At 41.3% G+C, this 21319-nt stretch overlaps 1 protein-coding gene across 3 annotated transcripts in view; it reads right to left on the reverse strand.

Annotated features, from left to right (window-relative positions):
- LOC117424152 (ankyrin repeat and fibronectin type-III domain-containing protein 1) overlaps positions 1 to 21319 on the reverse strand; it is a 127301-nt gene that overhangs the window by 25214 nt on the left and 80768 nt on the right. For all 3 annotated transcript variants that reach the window (XM_058992307.1, XM_058992306.1, XM_058992305.1), the window contains exons 7-11: positions 18801 to 18938; positions 15330 to 15525; positions 13574 to 13784; positions 7533 to 7727; positions 6035 to 6148 (exon numbers count right to left, since the gene is read on the reverse strand). In XM_058992307.1, the coding sequence (XP_058848290.1) occupies positions 6035 to 6148; positions 7533 to 7727; positions 13574 to 13784; positions 15330 to 15525; positions 18801 to 18938 (854 nt within the window). The remainder of the gene's footprint in view (positions 1 to 6034; positions 6149 to 7532; positions 7728 to 13573; positions 13785 to 15329; positions 15526 to 18800; positions 18939 to 21319) is intronic.

A 21319-nucleotide genomic window follows, 5' to 3' on the forward strand; every position in this document is an offset into this window, starting at 1 on the left:
GACAGTACCTTAACGTTACTCACAGAAAATGTAATCTTATTTCATTTTGTTATCCTGACTGCTGACATACCAATGGTTTGGATCTCATTTCATTCCAATCAAAATAATCATGAGCCATTTCGTAAGCACAGTAACAAACTGATACAACTCCGTGCTCAGGTGGGGGTGTCAGCACAGCCCACTCCTTCTCGTGTGTTAGTACATACATATTCTACAGCTCAAAACGAATGTACATGTAGGCAGTATTGGGCCGTCAGATCAGTATACAGGCAGGACCCTGAGCTTGTTCAGATCCAGCTGTGCATTTGGAAGCTGCTGCTCACTTGGCTGTGGACAGTAGAGCAAGGTTTTACTAGAAATGTTTTTTGAATACCACATGTCGAGGATTTTTTTTCTCCAAGCACTGTGACTCTAATTACATCTGACATGGCTAACTACACAAGACTACACTGTAATGCAGATAAGTGTGGTGCACAAATGTGAAGAGCTTGACCCTCAACCTTTCGTACATATTTAACAGCGCAGTTCAGTTAAAATATGGGCTCTTGGCAAACCGTACCATATCAATCAGTTTGGCTGCTTGTACATCAGTGCTTTTCTGTCAAAGTCGTTTTTAGATAAACACCAACTAGCAAGAAACCAAGAAGAGGTATGCGAGGCATGTGAACGTTTTGTAATAAAAAAAACAAAAAACAATACATTTTATTTAAAAATAGAGTCAATTAAAAAGTACAGTACCCACATTACTTAAAACAAGTTTTTGGCCAGTGGTGCTTTCTGGGTGGGGGTCCTATTATCACTGGAAATGTGTTTGAATAGCATCATAATCTAGGGCTATAAAGACTGTATTTTCTGATTGAATCTGTCTGAATCTGCATGGCGGCATGAGATCGATTGCAATGTTCTTTGCTTGAAGTCCCAGATTCTACCCACTGCTTCCAGCAACATTCCCTTTGGGAACCACGGCAATCCTTCACAAATACAAACCCCATTCACATATTGTAAAGGGAAGCTTGTACATGTGAGGATACAGCCACTCTCGGACTGGAAACTAGAATGACCTTCTCCCCCCCAATCAGCCCAGAATCCTGTTACAGCTGCTTTTGAAAATCAGAATGGACACCTTCATGGCTTTATTTATATGTAAATGAACTACAAGTGGTTGTCATGGTAGCGTTTTTTTTTTTTTAATAAATTTCAACCCTTTCTGTGTTAATTGCAGTGGTTGGGGCTCTGCAATTACTAACCTGAACTCAGGAATTGTAAAGAAAGCTTGCTAAGGACAAGATCGGCTTTTTCAACCTGTTTTAAAGGCGGTAGGAAATTAACTTGCAGGTTATCAAAGGACTGTTTTTTAGAGCCCTGTTTTGTATAACAGTACAGTTTGCTACTTTTGAAACTGCTCTGGAACGTTATTAGCCAGCAACAGGCTTGAAGAGTTTCGTGAATATCAAACGAAATCATTTTAGAGACACTAACATGTCTACAATACACACAGCAGCAGCAGACTGCATGAGGAGGAGTCTGGCTAATTACGCTGGCATCCAAAATGGAAAAGGAATGCATTAACCTACTCATTGTTCAATTCTGCAGTGATCCCCCTCATAAGACAAACCAAGCCACACTTAAAAATAAGTGCAGGCTCATGATGAATGCATGCTTACATATAAAAAGGGAAATCGTGAAAAGGGAATTGATTTCTGTAAATTCATAATGAATTAGGTTCTGAAGTCACCTGTAGAAATTACCAAATGATCATTATAAAAGCACTGGCAGGATTTCTGATATCCTGGCATTTCATTTAGAAAGTGACATCAAACTTTAACCCCTCACCCGCGTCTACTCCAATAAAGAAGTGGGATGCATGTCAGACCGCATTGTCCTGGCAGAGTTTCGGGATGCACTACCGTTGGGGATTCTTGCCCGTCAGTGAGATGAGGTTAAAAGCTCCTTAACGTCAAATGCACACCAGCCTGGTTCTTCAATACAGCGGTTGAGATGTTTTGTTGATTTTCGAGTGTGTCACTTTGTATTGCAAATCACCATGGATGTACTTAAGTCAGTATATATTGTTTTGCTTTAAGGACCCATTGCTAGCTAAACTGGTCTGACTCCCTGATTATTACCACAGCTGTTGGATTATTGCTTACAAATTCCACGGCTCCGATCTTCCTAGAATACATAAAGAAATAAGCGTCCGTCGAAACAAGAATGTGTGGAGACACTTCAATGAGCTACCAACAGCAGAAAAAAAAATAATAGCTCCAACATATTTAGCCGTTTCTTTTTTTGTTTTTGTGCTGCTGGTATTGTTTTTTTATTATTTTTTTTTATTATTTCCCAAAGGTTTCATTCAGGGAAAGAGCTACAACAAGCTATTGGATTTACTTCTGAAAGGACCATCATAAAAGCACAGCAGGTGATGCCTAGAAAAATACAACCGAGTGATGTTCTTCTAATCACAAAAGAGAGAGAGAGGAGAGACAGAAGGGAAAAAATATATACTATATGTTCAAAAACACATTTCAATGGTGCTGCATGATTCAGGAAACAATTACTGTAATTTGCAGAAAACATAACCCTTTTGCCTTTCCTTTTTGGACACCCCCCCCCTAAAAATGTAAATCTCTCTGCAGGGTAGCAATTATATGAAGTGAAAGGGTGAAACGAGAGAGCTTGCACCTTTGAGTGGCTGGAAGCAGAATGCCTATGCAAGTTCCCTGTTTCATGCTGGATCTCTGAATTCTTTCTGCAGTTTTAGCACCAGACTAAGGGTTTGATTCTCAAAACTGTTTACTCCAAATTGTCATTAGCCAGGAGCTACTGCTGTATTTCGAATTGAGCAGTGCAGTACGTTACCTCTGTACGAAGTACAGTGACATCTGTACAAAGGAAAAGATCCACTGGAACCTTGACAAACCCTCAACAGTGATTGGCTGCATTTTTCATGTCATTTATGATTGTCTTAAAGTATGTACTTGTCTAGGAAAGGTTCTCTAACAGCTGCATCTCACTCAATTGATAAATGAGACACGTGGGCATCAAAATGATTGTCAGAGGCTTAAAAGAGGCGCAGCAGTAAATGAGACTGTTAAAACATGCTGGGTGATAACAAGCAAACACATTTTGTTTTATCCTTTCTCAGCATCAAGTGATTCTAAAGTGGATCGTTTGCTTCTAATCTTTAAAAACGCAGTTCTGAAGAATCAGTCAGATAGAGTTAGGAATCAAAGGAATTCTCCACCAGCAAGGGGCCCATTTCAACTCCGAAATGTCACTTTCTGAACAATAATAAAAAAAGAAGCAGCTTTGTGGTACGGAAAGAGGATCAGTGGAATCAGAGGCTGAAAGGAAAGAGGAAAAGCAAACAGCAGCGTGTGTGAATGGTGTACATTTTAGCCTACTGTACTCGGATTAGCTTGAACACAGAATGCATGGAGAATGACAGGATGGTGTTAGCTGTCTTCCTATTCCAAGCCTCTGGGGGCAGGGGGTCGGGGGTACGTTTATGGCTTCTGAGAATTACCATTATATGAGACTGTAGTGAAACATGGTGGTATTCGTGGACGTTTCATTTTCTTGGGGGAACCCAAGCTAAACATCTCAATATAAAGTATTTTGGGGAAACTTCATGGTAATGGTAATATTATGGGGTACTTTTTCTAAACAGTGGTAGTAATTCAGTTCAAAGTATTTTACCTTGAATCTGCCGATTAGTTATTATTAAAGGGACTGAACTGAGTTGTACGTATTGCAACACAGCTGCTCTTAAAGGTAGCAAACTTGTACCTAGGAAATGTTTTGTTTCTGTTCGGTAACTATGGAAAGAACTGGACTGAAACAGTCACAAAATAGCTCTATTAGTGAAGCGCTTCGGTCCAAAAGAAATACTAATAATAACCCACAAAAGGAGGACAAGAGTCCAGACAACTAAATTGCAGCAAGCCCTATAATAAATGCATTGTTTAATTGCTCTGGATGGGGTTTTTACAAACCGTTACAAGATAGGGTAGAATTTTCCCTGTGCGGCTTTTGTTACACAGATATGTGGTATAATAAGGAAATCTGAGCTGTTTTTCTCTTTTTCTTTTTTTTTTCTTTTTTTTTTTTAATGATAGGCACAAAAACAAACTTAATACTGTATCTCTGTCAGTCAATCAGCCCACTGTCTGTCCGTCTGTCTGTCTGCTGGAGGTTTTCATCCTAAAATGGTAATTATCGTGCACAGAAGCACAGCTGCCCCCTCTTTTGTTTCACCTAAATATTTCCCTCCAATAGACAGGCTGTTTTGTTTGGGTCTTATGTCACAGAAGAACAAAACTGTAGCATAGTAAAAAAAAAACGTGCAGTATTGTCTCCTGGCCGATTTACATGGGATTGATTTCTCGTGAACAGTCTAGTACCACAAGGGGTGAATCAGAACGATGACATTACAGCGGAATAATAAACCTGAGGATTTGTCTGACCAGGCTTGATGGCTGTTTCTGAACACCATCCAAGTGTTTTTTTTCTGGTGTCAAACCGGCCCTTAGCTTAGAAGTGTCTGAACTAGAGCAATGAGTGTGAATACTCTCTGGATACAGAGCTAATGTTCTCACGTTGCAGAGATGCCAAACACGCCAAGCTCCGAGAGATGCAGCCAGACTTTATGCCGCCTGTGCCCAGTTTGGAAGACCAGTCTTCCTAATGACGCAACGGGTGAGGGGATGCGTGATATCACCGGAGATTGACCGCAATGATTGTACAGGGCCAGCCACTGGTGACCTGTCTAGTGTAGCTTCAAAATTGTATCTGCAGCTGTTCTTTCACATGTGAGGGCAAGAAGACCAACAAGATTAAGCTGAAGGATGCCACCAATCTACCATATACTGATCAATGATCCTTTAAGAGGATATACAATATGTCCAACAGGATACCTAGAATATAGTAGTCTAACTTAAATAATGATTCGGTTTTATGCTACGTAAACTGTTAAAGTTTGAGATTATAATTGAATAGTTCAAGGTTTCTGTCAAGGGTTTAGCATTCTTTATTTTTTGGCATTAGGTTTTACTTTGATATAAACTACGTCTGCAGATGTGTTTTCATACCGAGGTGTGTAGACTCTCCTAACAACCCCAATGAGAAGGACTACAATATACAACTCCAATGGGAAAGACTACACTATGAAATGAAAGGGTACAAAACAGCACTTGGCTTTCATTGCAGGATGAAATAAACTGCAGCTTCCAGGTTTTTGTGATTTTCTGCATGTTATTTTTTTAAAATCACATCCAGAGTTTTTTGCGGTTTCGTTCTGAAAACTGACATGCCAAGTTTAACCGAAATGTATAAACAACAGCCTTCACTGACGTTTCTATTACTGTCTCTCCGCACAGGGTCCAGCAGAGATTGAGATAGACACCTTGTCCAGACATTTAGACTACAGTTTGAGTTCTGGATGCTTCTAATAGAGTATTAAGTCATTGCAGTATACATTTAAACACATGCATCCCAGCAACTAAGATTGAAGTAGACAGCATGTTAGAAAAAAAACAACAATTACAAACAAAAACAAAACAGAAAAAACTTAAAATGACTCACAAGCCCCAGCATTTAAATGTCTGAGTTGCTCATTTTTGGCTTGGTAACAAATTCTGTGCGGTTTTCCTTTCTGAAAAAAAGAATATGCTAATGACGATTTGGAGTAAAGAGCTTTGAGAATCGAGCCCAGGGGTGGCCAAAGCCCTTTCAATCCTGTTTTAAATTGCTTAATTGAACCTATCAAACCTCCATCCAGACCCTGAAGTCATTCATGATCTCATTTTACCTGCTAAACCTGGAGTGGAATGGATTGGACACCCCTGATCTAGCCCTTTATTTTGAAGGATGCTGGCTGTGTGATGCTTGACTTGAAGACATGTATGAATAAACATCTCGGATGGTAGTCTGTATGAGCTCCAATTCTAATGGTCCTAGTGCTTAGTATCTGACAGAGCACAGGCTCTGGTACCCACAGCTGGGTAAAGCAGAGGCCCTGGAAAGGCTGCAGTACCTCTGTATCTGGTGACCACAGCCGAGTTGACGCTGAGGGGCTCCTGGAAGGTGACAGTGAGGGACGTGCTGCTCGTTACAGTGAGACGGACGCTGGACGGCGTCTCCGGGGCTCCTGGGAAGAAAGACAACACCAGGAGGTCAAAAAAAAAAAATCTTTCTAAACCCAACCCAACACCGTGACCACTTTCCAATGCAGAACGAAGGGCAGGGCAGACGAGTCGTCAAGCATGTGGAGTTAGTGAAGGGAAGGCAAGGAATACAAGTATGACAGTTTGAATAAAAACTGAACAGTGAGCACGCCTTTATAAAAGCCTCCCATAGCAAAAGCACAGCAAGGTGTAATAAAGCATAGTGAAAGAATGGTAAAGCATAGGTAAGCATTGTAAAGTCCAGAGAGGTATAGTAAAGCATATTAAAAAACAAGTTACTTGCTCTCTGCTTGGTTATATACTTCACATACAGCTTAATGAAAACAAAAGAAACATTCGTTGTTTTTCTCCAAATCTTGCTTTAGGCTAACATGTTGCATTTTTTTGATGTTTACTTACAAACTGTTAGATTAAACGGTATAACTGTAGCTTCAGATCGGCAGAGTACTCCCCTCCCTCCCCCCACGCTGCTTTCACCCTGGTTTTAGACACCGACTTCATGTCTAAATCTTCCCGAGCGAGGGTAACCCAAGCACAGCTAAGCACGCCATTCCGTGCAGGTCGGAGCTCCCCTGGGAAGTGAGTGAGAATGGGATTTCTCTCGCAGGTCAAGATGAAAAGCAGATCAATGTCATGATGACAATAGGAATGTTAGGTTCCTACATGTCCATGTTAGCAAGAAGAGGGACTTATTATGAAGAGCTGCATGAACTTGCTGAGCGATGAAGCTGGTGGCTAGAAGTTAAGAAGGCACAGAAGGTAGGAAATTATAGAAAGTGTTTGTTCTATCTACAGTCCCTGGAACGGTCACCCTTTACAATAACAACCGCAAATTCCTATGAATTCCAACACATTATCTGCTAATCCTGTGGTGCTCCACTGGAATTCATTATATATTTGCTGCCATTTAAAAAAAAAGGTATCTTCAGGACTCGAAAAATCATTATAAATCAAAAACAACACATTTATTATTCAGATGTCACTCCTATGCAATCCTATTGAAATTCATATGAATGGAACTAAGTGGTCATGAGACAGCAAGTCCTAAGAACATTCAAGCAAACAAACAAACATTCTCAGTTAACCCTTTCAGGTACAAGGGACATATGTGTCCCACAAACACAGTGATGCTAACTTTCTTATTTTTGCAACAAGGTGCACGAAACAGGTTATAAAATGTCCTGACAGGTTGGATCTGGTCATCCAAATTGTCAGCTTCCTCCTTGTGATACTTGAGTCGCTCTCAAATGTATTTTAAGAAAAAAACGTTTGAACCGCCTCTCAGTTCGTCGTGTCCTCTAAGGGGTGAACTCCTGCACCTCCCCCCGTCTTCTCCCCTGTACTCACTGGCGTGTTCGAAGCCCGTCTTCATCCTCTTGTAGAGCCGGTACCTCCACTCCCAGGCTTTCAGCTGCTTCTCTCTCTCCGTGCTGTCGAGGCTCAGCCCCTCACTCGTCGCCTGTGCAGACAGCTCACTCACGCGACGCTGTGCCTCCTGCACAAGGGTGCTGAGGTGCAGTACTCTGCTCTCCTGACTGACGACTGCAAAGCATTGAGACACATTACAATGGGTGAGAACCTGCTCTTTTACACTCGGCCTACTGGGAGGCTTTACGGCCTGTGTTCTACTTCCACTTGTTTTTATCAACCAGGATAGAGCGAACCCTTCAGATATACTGTACTTTACTTCTTTAAGGGGGTCTTGGCAAGAGAAGGTGGACAGAAATAACATATATGTATATGTGTGTTTTAAATTTGGAGTCTGATTAATGTTAAGTTTTTGACATGTTCTAAAATACTGTAGGAGCCACCCCCACCCCCACCCCCACCCCCAACACATCATTACCAGAAGTGTCAAAACACATAACATTTTGTAAAGCCCTACATTAAAAACAAAGCCTCACTGATCAAATGCGACTGTAAAAAATGAAAATAACACAAGTGCTTTTTTAATGAATCCCAGGAAAGCAGCTGTTGACAAAGGCCAACAGTTTCATTTTGACTTGATGTGCATATTTTATTTTTTATTTATAGCGTTTTCAGATGGATCCCACTTATGTTAACCCTGTGCCGCGTCGTGTATGCAGACATGCTCCTTATCTCCTTCATTGTTCTTATTCCCACTCCTAAGCACAGTGTGTGTACCCTATAGACCCCCCACTACAGCCAGCACGTCTGACAGCTTCTCCACTTGAGCACAGAGTGGGGGCGTGACAGCCGTTACAACAAAGAGCAAGAGGGGCATCTCCCTCCTCCTCCTCTCCAACCCTGCCCTCAGACCCCTTCCCCTCTTAAAGACACACTTGAAATCTGATATCCATGTGGCAGGCTTACAGCTAATGTGCTTCTCCATGATCTTCTTTATACTTTAAACTAATCAATGACCCAGTATTCAGAAAGATACAAAAATGTGTGAAGAATGTCACTCGATCCCTTATGCTGCATAGATGCAGTCTTGTTCTCTCTGCCCTGGGTTTTTTATTGTTGGTGCACCATCACCGATAAAGCTGATGCTGAATGATCTGTTATCTATTTACCTATAAAAACAACCGATGGAAAGCTGTATTAAACGCTGACTAAAAAGAGATATTCCAATGTTTTCTTTTAACTTTATATACAGATATTGGAGCACTAAGCATTCTTAACGTAGAAAAAAGCATGAATTGTTACAAGGATTTTTATTCTACTACATGACCACATTTACTTGAATGTTTCATTTTCTTTCCTGCAAGTAAATGCTTTAAATGCTGTCGCTTTCCTCCAAACTCATCCAGCTCCTGTGGATAAACCCTCTCTTTCTATATGTGCTGGCTTTCCCCTCTCCTCTGGGACAGGCTCAGTTTTCAATAACGCAGTCATGGCTAGATTCTGTTCCCTGGCCAGTGTTTAAAGAGCTCATTGGGAATGCTTGTTGTGATCAGTGGCCGGTCTGTTCTTCGAAGACAGCCCTGTTTCTTCCACTTCAGTCACAGTAATGTCTGCACGGTATTGCTTTCAATTGCACCCTGTTCTGTGATTCTTAGACTTGAGGCACTTCTCCGCTTACCCACCTGGGGTCATTAAGTAACTCTTGCCGTGCGACTGTGGCTTTCTTTATTCCTTTCTCATTACTCATTTCTGATCAACAGAGACGTGTGTAATTTACCACAGGGCGGACTACTGAGGGCCTCTATGGTCCCTGACTGCTTCAGCAGATTCCCCACTAGCGTTTCCATGTCCATTCCCTTTCTGAGCTACACTATACCATGTCACCTGTTGTGTGCCCGGCAAAGCCTGCACACTTACAGTGTTAGGCAGTTACTGGCGCGTGAATGAGGGCTGTTAGAGACTTCAGTTATCAGAGTGCACACTTAAGGTTGGTTTATACTTCTCTCGCAGACAAAAGCCGTACATCAGCTGCAGACACTTCTACGGGTGCGCCAGAAGGACTGAAGCCCCCCCAAGTTCGCAGACTTTTTGACGAAGCAAAGTGGTCGTAGCTGTCTGTCATACTTTCAGCCAGTCTGTGTTACTGCCGGTGTTGACTTGACAATCCCGCGACACTGAGACAGGATTTTAAAATGGCACGTCTCATGAATGAAGTGAATGTGTAAATTGGCTCATGTATATTTTTATGAGCAGCAAACAAGTAAAACTGATCAGCTGTTCTTCATACTGCCTCCGATCAGAAAGATGGGGAAAGTAATTACATACAGAAAATAAATAGCGACGTTAACTTATTAGTGACACACATATATAAAAAGAGTAACAATAATACAAATAAAAATACATTGTATTCATTATTATTGTTATTCTTATAGAAGTGATTGCTGCGCATGGTAGCCTATGTAAGCACCAATATTCATTTTAGCAAAGGTTCATTTACGCTTTAATTTCATTCAGTTTAGAGGCAAGTTTAAAATCCTCTTCTGTTGTTCATGTTTATTGGGTTCCTCAAAAAATTGCTCTATCGCGCTTCACTGACTTGAGACCATGAGACAAATGTTGGATTTTTTCAACATCATCCGAGCCTGTGTGTTTTGCGGTCACAGACACACAAGAAAAGGCCGTACGACTTTTCAAGTTCTTCTTGCAGCAGTGCAGATGATGTCATTCCGACCGTGGCAGACCACTGACTGAGACCAAAAATTGGGTCACTGTCGGAAGTATACAGGGTTAGGCAGTTACTGACACGGTCCTGGGAGTGGAACTTGATTCACTAACAAGACAGCTCACAAGCCAGCAATACACAGAGCTGCAAAATAACTGCTCTAAAGCTGCTGTCAGATCGCTAGACGACATTCTTATTGAACTGACCTAACCTATCTACGCTGTGAACCCAGATTAATGCCTTTTGTCTAGATTTTAAAGATTTAAAGCATGTACAATATTTATTTTTTTATTTTTATCTAAACAGCTCAACTGTTGAAAAGTTTGGAGTAAACTGCTTTCCGATCTATTGCATTTATTTAATTGCCTGAACAGATAAAAACGAAATAATTGGCACGGGTCACCGAAAAAGTCATTGAGCGAGCAGACAAAGCTTACAACTGTACGCTGCCAGTCTTTTAATTTGGCACCTTGGGACTAATCTGAATAGCAAGACTGAAAGGACCCGGTCCATTCAGTAGCAGATGCATTAGGGCCGATTAGCCAGGCTCAGGGGTGGGTCACCAGTGTGTGCCTGGCCTGGCAGTGAGATCCCATGAGGCCGTGCATAACCGAGGGGCTACAGTCTCCAGTGGCTTTAAATCCTACAGCTTTACGAGCACAGGGTGGGTCTGTGACTTCTCCGTCGTAATTATTTACATCCTTTATTGAAAGCTGTAAATTACATTTATTGTTTTTCCTTGGGCCTGAAACTGACCATCATTAATAAAAAAACTCTGTGTGTGTGTGTGTGTGTGCGCGCGTGCGTTTGTGTGTAGAATTCCTGTTAACTTTATCAGTGTTTGGTTCGACACGTCGTTATAATGAGGTACATTTGTCCCATTTTTGTTAAATGCACAAGCCATGCAACATTTGCAAACAAAGAACAAAACAATACTGAAATTGAAATATATTCCTATTACAACCAAGAATCGTATTCAAAATTATAAACCAAATTAGCAAAATAAAAATCTCCAGCCGTCCGGTGATGTTTTTCTACAGAGGTATTGTTTCAATTTTTTACCTCTTAAATTGGACACTAGAGAGAAAACTGTATTAAAATAACTTAATAATAAAAACAATTAAGAATGACTTGGAGACTAAGCTAAATCTGTATTAAATAACCCAGTAGAAATCTCTGTGGATAAGTGAACTTCGTTCATTATATCTAAGGGATAAGAAAGATGTGATTTAATTAAGTTCTCTCATTAAAAATAATACATTTAAGGACCTTATTATACATAATATACTATTTTTAGGATAGCTAAAATTGAAATATATATATATATATATATATATATATATATATACACATACACACACATATATATATATATATATATATATATATATATATATATATATATATATAGGAGAGAGAGAGAGAGAGTGAGAGAGACTAACTATGTTCTCTGCAGGAAATGAATGCACAAGTGCGATTGCCCTGCTTGCCAGCACTCTTAATTTGTTTGCAGATGAGGTCAACGTTTAAAACAACGAAACAAAAAAGAGAGTGTAGTGTTTTTAGCTGCTGTTCGGAACACACATGCTGTGTTTGGCCCGCTGGATTTGTCACATGGTAAAATGAATGCAGGACTGTGTTTGGACCGCTGGATTCGTCACATGGTAAAATGAATGCAGGACTGTGTTTGGACCGCTGGATTCGTCACATGGTAAAATGAATGCAGGACTGTGTTTGGACCGCTGGATTCGTCACATGGTAAAATGAATGCAGGACTGTGTTTGGACCGCTGGATTCGTCACATGGTAAAATGAATGCAGGACTGTGTTTGGACCGCTGGATTTGTCACATGGTAAAATGAATGCAGGACTGTGTTTGGACCGCTGGATTTGTCACATGGTAAAATGAATGCTGCCTCTACAGTCGATCATGGGCCCTGAATACCGTTGCATGTTCTTTCTGAGCTTCAGTCATGAACCGTGACAGAAAAATAAACAAATAAATACCTGGCTAAGAACACCGCTTTCAGGGAAGGCAGAAGGGCTACAGTAAAGACCCAGAGAAAAAGACAGAAAGGTGCGGCCGTACCATACCTGGGGGGGCTCAGAAGGGCAGCCGAGTGCCAGTGGAAAAGCTGGCAATATTAGAAGCCTTGAGGTGCCATTTCCTGAAGTATAAGAGATTGACATTGACTGTAAATGCTGTTAATGGAACTAACTAAAAATGAATGGCCCTGCCTGCCGACGCCAACACACTTCTCATTGCTGGCCAGACTGGGAATGTCTTAAATACAGGCATTGGAAAGTGCCACTGCACAATTCTCATAAAGCTGTGTGTGTTTTAACCCCAGGTGAGGTGTCATGATTGCGAAGCTCTGGGCCAACTGATTATGGAATTATGCAGAAAAACAAACAAATAAGAAAAACAAAAACAAAAACATAATTCTATCTAGCAGGAGGTGTGGGAGGAGTATGGTCATGTTTACAAGGGCTGAGTTATTCAGCTTTAAGGACTTGTTTTAGAGATTTAGCTGCTGGTTGAGGTAAATCAGTTGATAGAAATAATTACTGTCTGGTGCAGACATGTACATACAGCATTTTAAAATGGAAACCAACACAGCAGAACATGATATCAGTTCTGATTGTATTTGATTTTCACAAAATGCATTGCCCAGGAGTACTAGACTTGTACAAACGTTGCTGGCAAAAGCACAGGTAACATTGAGTTTTTTTTTTTTTTTTTTAAGGTTTCATAAAAATAATTGAACAAAAAACAATGGAGCCTCTTGGGTGATCCACAAAACTGCTGTATGTTGCAAAGTGTTTGATGAGAATGAGAACAGGCTCTATCCATAATCTTGTTTTGTCTTGAAAGCAGGTCTAAAAGGGAATATTTCTTCTTTTGGAGTTAAAGTTTTGGGAAAAGCACACAATACTTCAGCAGCACTTCAGTTCAAGGGTCTGTTACTGAAAATGCATCTGATGTAATGGATGTTAAAAGCAACACTATTATAAAAATAAATAAATAAGAACAATAGTTTAGGCTTTATAAAAATGTATCTAAACCTTTATAAAACTTGTAACCCTAATGTATCCACACTGGTAACTACACTGTTACTAACAGGTAACAACACATGCAATCTGAGTGTGGTAACAGGGCAGTTCGAGGCACTGAAAGTGATCCCTATATAACACAACTTGCTCTGATCTGCAGTAATCTATTACTGCCCACACTTTTAACAAGAGCTTTGTAATGCAATTCAATGCAGCCACTACCCGACCCCCGGAGCTGTACTCACAATGCGGGCTCTCCTTGGCCCCAGCTTTCAGCAGGACCCTGGCCATGGGCACGTTGTTGGTCATGATGGCGATGTCCAGCGGCGTTAGCCCCGCGCTGTTGGGGGTGTTGAGGTCGAGCTCCTCGGCTGAGTACTGGTAGAGCAGGAGCTGAACGGCATCCAGATCCTGTTGCTCCACCGCCTCGAACAGAGCCTCGCTGCACTGTACGTTCTGCAAACCACACAAGAGCATCACACACCACCTCGAACAGAGCCTCGCTGCACTGCACGTTCTGCAAACCACACAAGAGCATCACACACCACCTCGAACAGAGCCTCGCTGCACTGCACGTTCTGCAAACCACACAAGAGCATCACGCACCACCTCGAACAGAGCCTCGCTGCACTGCATGTTCTGCAAACCACACAAGAGCATCACACACCACCTCGAACAGAGCCTCGCTGCACTGCACGTTCTGCAAACCACACAAGAGCATCACGCACCACCTCGAACAGAGCCTCGCTGCACTGCATGTTTTGCAAACCAGATAAGAGCACAGGCGCACACGCAGTGCATTAGACCTGCAGCTCCATCAAACCTTTGCTACTAACTTCTGTGAATTGAAACTGTATAGCACTGGCAAAAACTAGCATTAAAACTGCCACAAGCTTTTCTTAAAATTGGCAAAATCTAGCAATGTGAGGTTACATCTGTACTAAATAGTGCCCCTGGTGGTAACAAAGTGTTCTTCGTGAAAGGAGTTTTCACACTCAGGATGTAATAATCCTTTTAAAATAATAAGCGCTTGGTGATACCAAACACCTCCATCAGGTATTGAAAAGCTTTTAAAATCCATGTCCCTGTCCTGCCTTCGCGTCAGTACAATACACACCTTATTTGTTGTTTAATTTTGAATATACCTTTTTTTTCCTGAAGGTGCAACACAATGCATATTTTTAAATCAGGAAATATCAGCTATTCAAGCCATGTGTTGTATACCATTACATCTCTATACAACAATGTGACACAAAAGAGAAAAACTATCAACTGAAGCCTTTTAAAAGATGTTCTGCACAGAACATTCTGTTGTGTCTTCAATGCCACTGTCCTCCCATCATTCACCCTCCTCCAGTTCAGATATCTGGCATCCTGTCCTTTACAAACACAAATGATTCTGTAAGGTTGCTGCAGGGTTTCTTCTGTTTTATTCATTTCTTTATTTATTTTTCACGTCCCTCTAGTAAACTAACCCTCTGAAGTGAACGTCTTCGGTCTTTAAAAACATCTAGGAATGTTGCAACTCGTATCGCCCTTTCAAGATCTGTGCTGATCTTGATATAGCAAGACTACTTTAGAATTATGTTAAAGAAACTGTGAGAAAGCTTTTATTTCTGTTTCCCTGAAGATATCCTAACCTCGCAACCACAAGGTTGTTTGCCACACACTTATACTGGCAAAAGAAAGAGAAGCTGTGAGGGGGCACCGCAATGCAAGCCCTGCCGCTTGTTATTACAACCAGCGAGGCCAAATCACTTTCACTTCCCTGCCGCAGCCAGTGCTCCGCGTGAGAGGTGCTTTCAGCAAGTCCTCTTTACCTGAAGCTAACCGAACTCACTGGAGGAATTTTAAATCAATTCCAGATTAAAGCAGCATCAAAGTTTGAGCCATTGAAGATTATACATGAAGCACACAGAGAGAGACAGACAGACAGACAGACAGACAGACAGATAGATAGATAGATAGATAGATAGAGAGAGAGAGGGGGGAGCTACTCACCACGGACGCCTTCCTCAGCCTATCCGAGCGGCCGAAGAAATAGGGCTCGTCGAAGGAGGAGTGGCTGCCCTTCAGCTTCTCTGAGAGGTTGCGGTAGAGGCGCTTGGCCGCGCTGGGGGAGGACGGCCCGCTGCTCTTCTTGGCGTGAGACAGGTGCAGATTCTGCATTTGCTGGGTCATTTTGACATGGAAGTTTCTGAGGAGTCAAAATTGCGGTTTGTCTCTATAGGATTTGTGAGGTCAAAATCTCATTGTGCATGAACAAAATCTTCACGTGCAATGAAAATGGGAAATCAAATGAAGAAAATAACTAGAGAAGCTCATGCGCTTATCTCACACGCAAGCTCAAATATGTGTGTGTGCCTATGTGCACGATTGCACACATGCAGTGCTGACCCTCTAGAAGGAGTGGGCGAGCCTACTGTCCTGGTGTATTAGCATCTCCTCCTAAGGAGCGCAGATATGAACGTGTTTCTCGCAGGGGCTGTGACTGAGCAGCCGTTCAGACAGAGCACCTCCGAACGAACATTAAACCCCCAGCAACATTTCTAAAAAAACCCCAAAAAACAGAACTGCTGGAAACGAGAGGCAGTTATTAAGATCTCACGTAAGCATTCGTTCCAGACAAACAATCAAAACAGACAAACAAACTGACAAGCCCACAAATAGATGCAGTGACAGCATGGGAGCATAGATATGAGATCCACACAAAGTGAAAAGAGGCACGCTGTGAACGGCTTTGACATTTGAATACAGGAACACCAGCTGTATGTGCCTATTCCACAAGATGCAAACCCCACTGAGAAACGCATGAGAAGAGTGTTCCTGGGGGCTCGGGGGCGTTGCAGGCTACTTCACTGTGCGGAGGTCTGGCTCTGGTCACAAAGGAGATGAGCTTCGGGATCTCAGCCAAGCCCCTGGTACACATCAGTCTGCAAAACCACTGCGCAGTTTGGCACGTCTGACAGCCTTTGCTTGAAAGAGGCCACAGACTGAATGGCAGGTTTAAGGAGTACTACATTGATCATGTGACTAATTCATTCATCACTCCTTTCTGATGTTTTTTTTTTTTTTATACAGTGACACCTTTTTAAGTCCAAGTGCAGCTTGAATGTCAAGAGATACCGGTTAACGGACCATCGGCTTACTGACAGTGAGAGACTGATGACAGCTACCCATATTTGATAAGAGAAGAGCCTTGTTTAACAGGGTGCTGACAAATGGTAGCATCGCTTTTTCTTTGTTTTTTGTTGTTTATTTAGAGCGTTAGAGCTAATGAGCTCAACAGATGTGACTTCAAGGACTTCCCAGGAGATTCCTTTGGCAATGTACAGTGATAACTTCAAAACCGTTATTAAAAAAGACTGAAATGCACTCGAAAACAACTGCAGTGAAAAACATAAAAAGGGAGCCTGAAATACGAGCTGTCAAGATGTTTGAGATCTATCTGTCTCTCGCTCTCTCTCTCTCTCTCTCTCTCTCTCTCTCTCTCTCTCTCTCTCTCTCTCTCTCTCATGCGGTGGTTTTGTGACTACTACTCTACTCAGCTTTGTGTTGAATTTTTTTTTTTTTAATTATTATTATTATTATTATTATTATTATTATTATTATTATTATTATTGTTATTATTATTATCATTATTATTATTGTCTTGAGAAATGAATCCTGCACAGAAGAACAAATTTTGACATTATTTTTAGGCTTATTTGGAAAATTAGCAGGTGAGATTAATCGAAGGAATCATACAGCATATCAGGCACCCACACATTATAATGTGGCAGCATGGCTCTGGAAGTGTAATACAGAACATGACACCTAATCAACCGTTATCTTTCTTGGCTGCGCTGTGGATAAAAACGGACATGTAAAATAAATCATACTGATTGGAACTAAAACACAGTACAGCTATTAGGACACATATTTAATCACTTGTCATTTGGATGGACAGCTCAAATACACTGCATGCAAGCATCCCTGATTGTTATCCAATATTAACAGGGAGCAAATGTCCATGGGGTCGATACCAGCTGCAAAGAGGTCATTCCAGAATGACTCCATGATGTGTTTAAGAGCAAAGCTGCTTACCAGCCCTGAGCGTAAGCAGTACCAAAAAGAAATCAATTTCAGACCTGTCCGAATATCATATGACTGAGTTCATTAAGTCACTGATACATGCTTTCAGATGATAAACTCAGTCTAATCCCAGTGAATTGCCATATAGGAGCTGTTTTTCTAGGGTCTAGGGTCATAATATCGAGGAAGGGTTAAGGCAATCAAACCCCCACTTGCTGGGACAGTCTTGATAATCGGAGTGTGACAGGGCTGTGTTCAAACCTCTACTAGCTTGTGGAATACTGTCATACATGTAAACGAATTCTCCGCTTAATGTAGCAAGAGATTATGAAGAGTTTGGACATAATGTGTCCGCTTCACCCCTGACAACTGGGAAGGCATGAAGCTCTGGTGGGAGGCAACAGGCAAATAAGACTCCTAATGTGTAGCTGTTGCACCCATTTCAGGTTTTACTACAAGCTTGATCAGCCACAGCATATAGGTAACACGCTTAGGTGTGTGTTATTAAACTCATAGTGAAACAAGGAATGGATCAAACTGCTATAGAATGGGAGCCATCCCTGCAGCACAGTATATACACTAACAGTGTGGTCAGAGAGCGACAGTTATTATTATTAGAGCACCCTGTAGCAAGAATGGTTGCTATTGCATAACCACTACCTTTCTGCAAAACAATTTAATATAGAGTCACTTAGAAGTAATGACAAAACGTAATAGCCGCTTTAGTGCTTAACGCGAAGTATAATGCAGGACTGAGTCCACACAGCTGGGAATTTCAAATATCTCTATAGCAGCGCGCTGCACTGAGCGAGCCTGCCAGTTCTACAAGGCAGCATTGCCTTTGCTAACGCAGAGTTGGAAATCACAGATCTATTAAATTGCATAGGGTTTAAGTGCAGATAACCAGTAGCCGTGCGTCCAAACACAAATCACACACACACACACAGTCCTTTAAAGCACTGTTGCTACAATCACTAATCCTCTGTAATTTATGATGGTCAAGAACTATCTTTTCTAGCATCTGTATCTGTAGTCATCACTGCTTTATCATATTTCTGTTTATATATAATAAGGCAACTGAAATCACCTTACAATACAACACATTTTCACAGTTTCATCAATAGTACAGCACATCCAAATGAACAACATTGTTCACTATTCATTATTGCATCTTCATTTCCTAATAGGTGTAGTCTATGTACTTATCCATAAAAAAAAAGCTCAACAAAGTACATCTTGGTAACTGGAGAAATTAATGCATTATTGAAAAACACTTTTTTTTTTTAAATCAAAAGTGAACATAAACACACACTCGTATGATTTAGACAATGGTGTTTTTAAATGCACCTCCACTTCCTAGTGTGTCAGTACAAACAGCAAAGAAGAAGCGGCACTTACCTATCTAAGCTCTGTGAAATGCCTGGGGAACCTGGGAGCATGAAGTGCCTAAAGTCCTCGTTCAGCGCATTGCACTGGCTTTGCCCTCTTTGCTTTTGATTCAGCCGCTGAGCAAAACGGGCAATCCTGTTCTCTGTCCTAGAGGAACACCAAACAGAACACACTCAACTAAAGCTTTATCACATGCAACCAGAACTGCAGGGGGATGCAATCCATTGTTCCATAGACCCCGGCAATGCAGAGGGGATGGGGAGACATGGAGACAGCTACCCGACAGAGCAGCCGTTTCCTTGGAGTCAGCTGTGTGAAGTCTTCAGCACAGCAGCAGCAGCAGCAGCATGCTTCGTTAGCTCCTCTTGAATTCAGATGACAGACCAACTAGCATGTGAACCTGCAGCGATCAGCGACTGCCCCCTAGACGAACAGAAAAAGGGGCTCCCAATCAACAGATAAGGTCTGTGAACCTTTAGGAGAGCTCAGCCCCAATAGGGAACTACAGTACTAGTGGTTTTTTTTTTAAATCAATGACATGCAAATGATCCAGACCAGTTCTATAGACCAGGGCTGATAATCTACAGTTCCTCTCGTTCCAAGCCCTTATCCTCTGCTGTCTGTGCTGGTAGCTGTACAAGCAGAGCATTAAGTGCACTGGAGCATCATTTATAAGCTTCACAGCATGCGATCATCAAGGTTTATATTAAAAAAAACAAAAAGCAGCAAACATCAAAATCGACTAGGCTCACTGCTACTCCAGTAATAAGATGGATAATAGAAAAAAAAAATGATCTTGAAATGGCTTGGTGTGTCAATGGATTAAAAATAAATAAATAAATCAAAATCCAGCCAAATGACAAGCCCTGTTACAGAAGACAGTGTTTTATGTGCTGAAAGTGTTCCCTGTTGGAAAAACAAACCCGCGACTCTCAGGCAAGGAATGGGGGGGGGGGGGGGGGGTCTTACCCAGAGATGTTTTAAAAAAAAAAAAAAAACAGATTGGATTTTACTACTTGCTTTTAGTTTACCCTTCTGATCTAATATAAAGCACCATTAAGTGCCTAGCAACAGTATAAACATGCAAGTGCCTCTTGTAGCCACTCAGACCATACTCCATCACCAAATATCCGCACTGTCTTTACAATGATGGCATATTTGACACTCCTACACGACATCGCACCAGCAATTCTTTACTGCTTTTTATAGTAAATGGAAAATTACAAGTATGCCTCCAGGTAATGTAGAGCTGTCCTTCTTTATCGTTTCATTGAATTGAATCAATTTGCAGCCTTTCTGTGAAAACAACACACAAACTGCTTTAAACACAGGGACATTTTTTGCTTTAAAGGTAAGCAAACGTAAACAAGATGAATTAAGCTACAATACACAGTGTTGCTATGTGGTTTGCTATAAGCCATCTCCACACAAAGCTTTTTTAAAAAAAAAATTGAATATTGCTTCGGCTATTTTATACAAACAGTCGGCAAGCATTGCGTTTATGAAGCTTGCTTTGTTTAATTCAAATGCATTTAAAAGCTACAACAACACACTGCCAATATCTGCAAGCGTGCACTCCATCATATAAACACATTGCACAAAAAAAAAGCTTTCTCAACTGGTGTATTGAAACATCACTGCTACACGCAGCTGACTGACACACGCACACAGCCCTCCTCTCTTAAAGGGGAACACACCAAAAGGCTGATTGCTATAACGCTTTCTTTCTGTTTCCATCATGGAAGCTGCATTTGCTGCCAATGCCATTACTCTCGTAGCCTACTTTTAATATGTATTTGTTTTATTTATACGGTTATGTGACGGTCGGATATGTGACGTTCCACTGTATTATGCATTGTTCCTCACTATCTTGTAAAGCGCTTTGTGATGGTGATCCACTATGAAAGGTGGTTCTGCGAAGAATTAATGCCCCCCCAAACAGCTGCCAGCAGCGCAAAGCAATTAAGTTAGATGGGGCATCTAAATTTGAGCTGTGAGAAATCAGTGCCTGTAATAATGAGTGTCTCAATTTAAACCTGCGGGCTGTATCAGTAGAGACTGGACAACGCTTTTCAACCCATTCCTCCTCCCTCTACTTTTTAAATATGAAACGCTAACAATACACACACACACACCATACGAATGTGTAGCTTTTCAAAGTAAAATTGATAAAGTACACTTGTACACTTAGGTGAATATTTTTTTCAAAGCTTAATTAATGTTCTGTTTTACCCAGTTAAATTTTATTCAGAATGCACAAAATGTGATATGCCGTTTTAGTTCCAGAAATGCATTTGCAAAAATTTAAAACTGGGGATTTTCTATTAAATAACAGTTCAAGAATTATTAATGCAAAAAAAAAAAAAAAAAGGAAACAGATTGCTTAAGACCATATCAGCAATGATACAGTTACACTAATTGATATGGCGAGAAATGAGTTCCATTAGGAGCCATGCTGCAGGCACAGGCTTCCCTACTGGGAAACGGCAATGTACCAGATGGGATTTGCTGGTTGAGCTGGCAGCATC

The sequence above is a fragment of the Acipenser ruthenus genome, chromosome 19 (assembly GCF_902713425.1).
Source record: "Acipenser ruthenus chromosome 19, fAciRut3.2 maternal haplotype, whole genome shotgun sequence".
In the NCBI taxonomy this organism is placed as follows: domain Eukaryota; kingdom Metazoa; phylum Chordata; class Actinopteri; order Acipenseriformes; family Acipenseridae; genus Acipenser; species Acipenser ruthenus.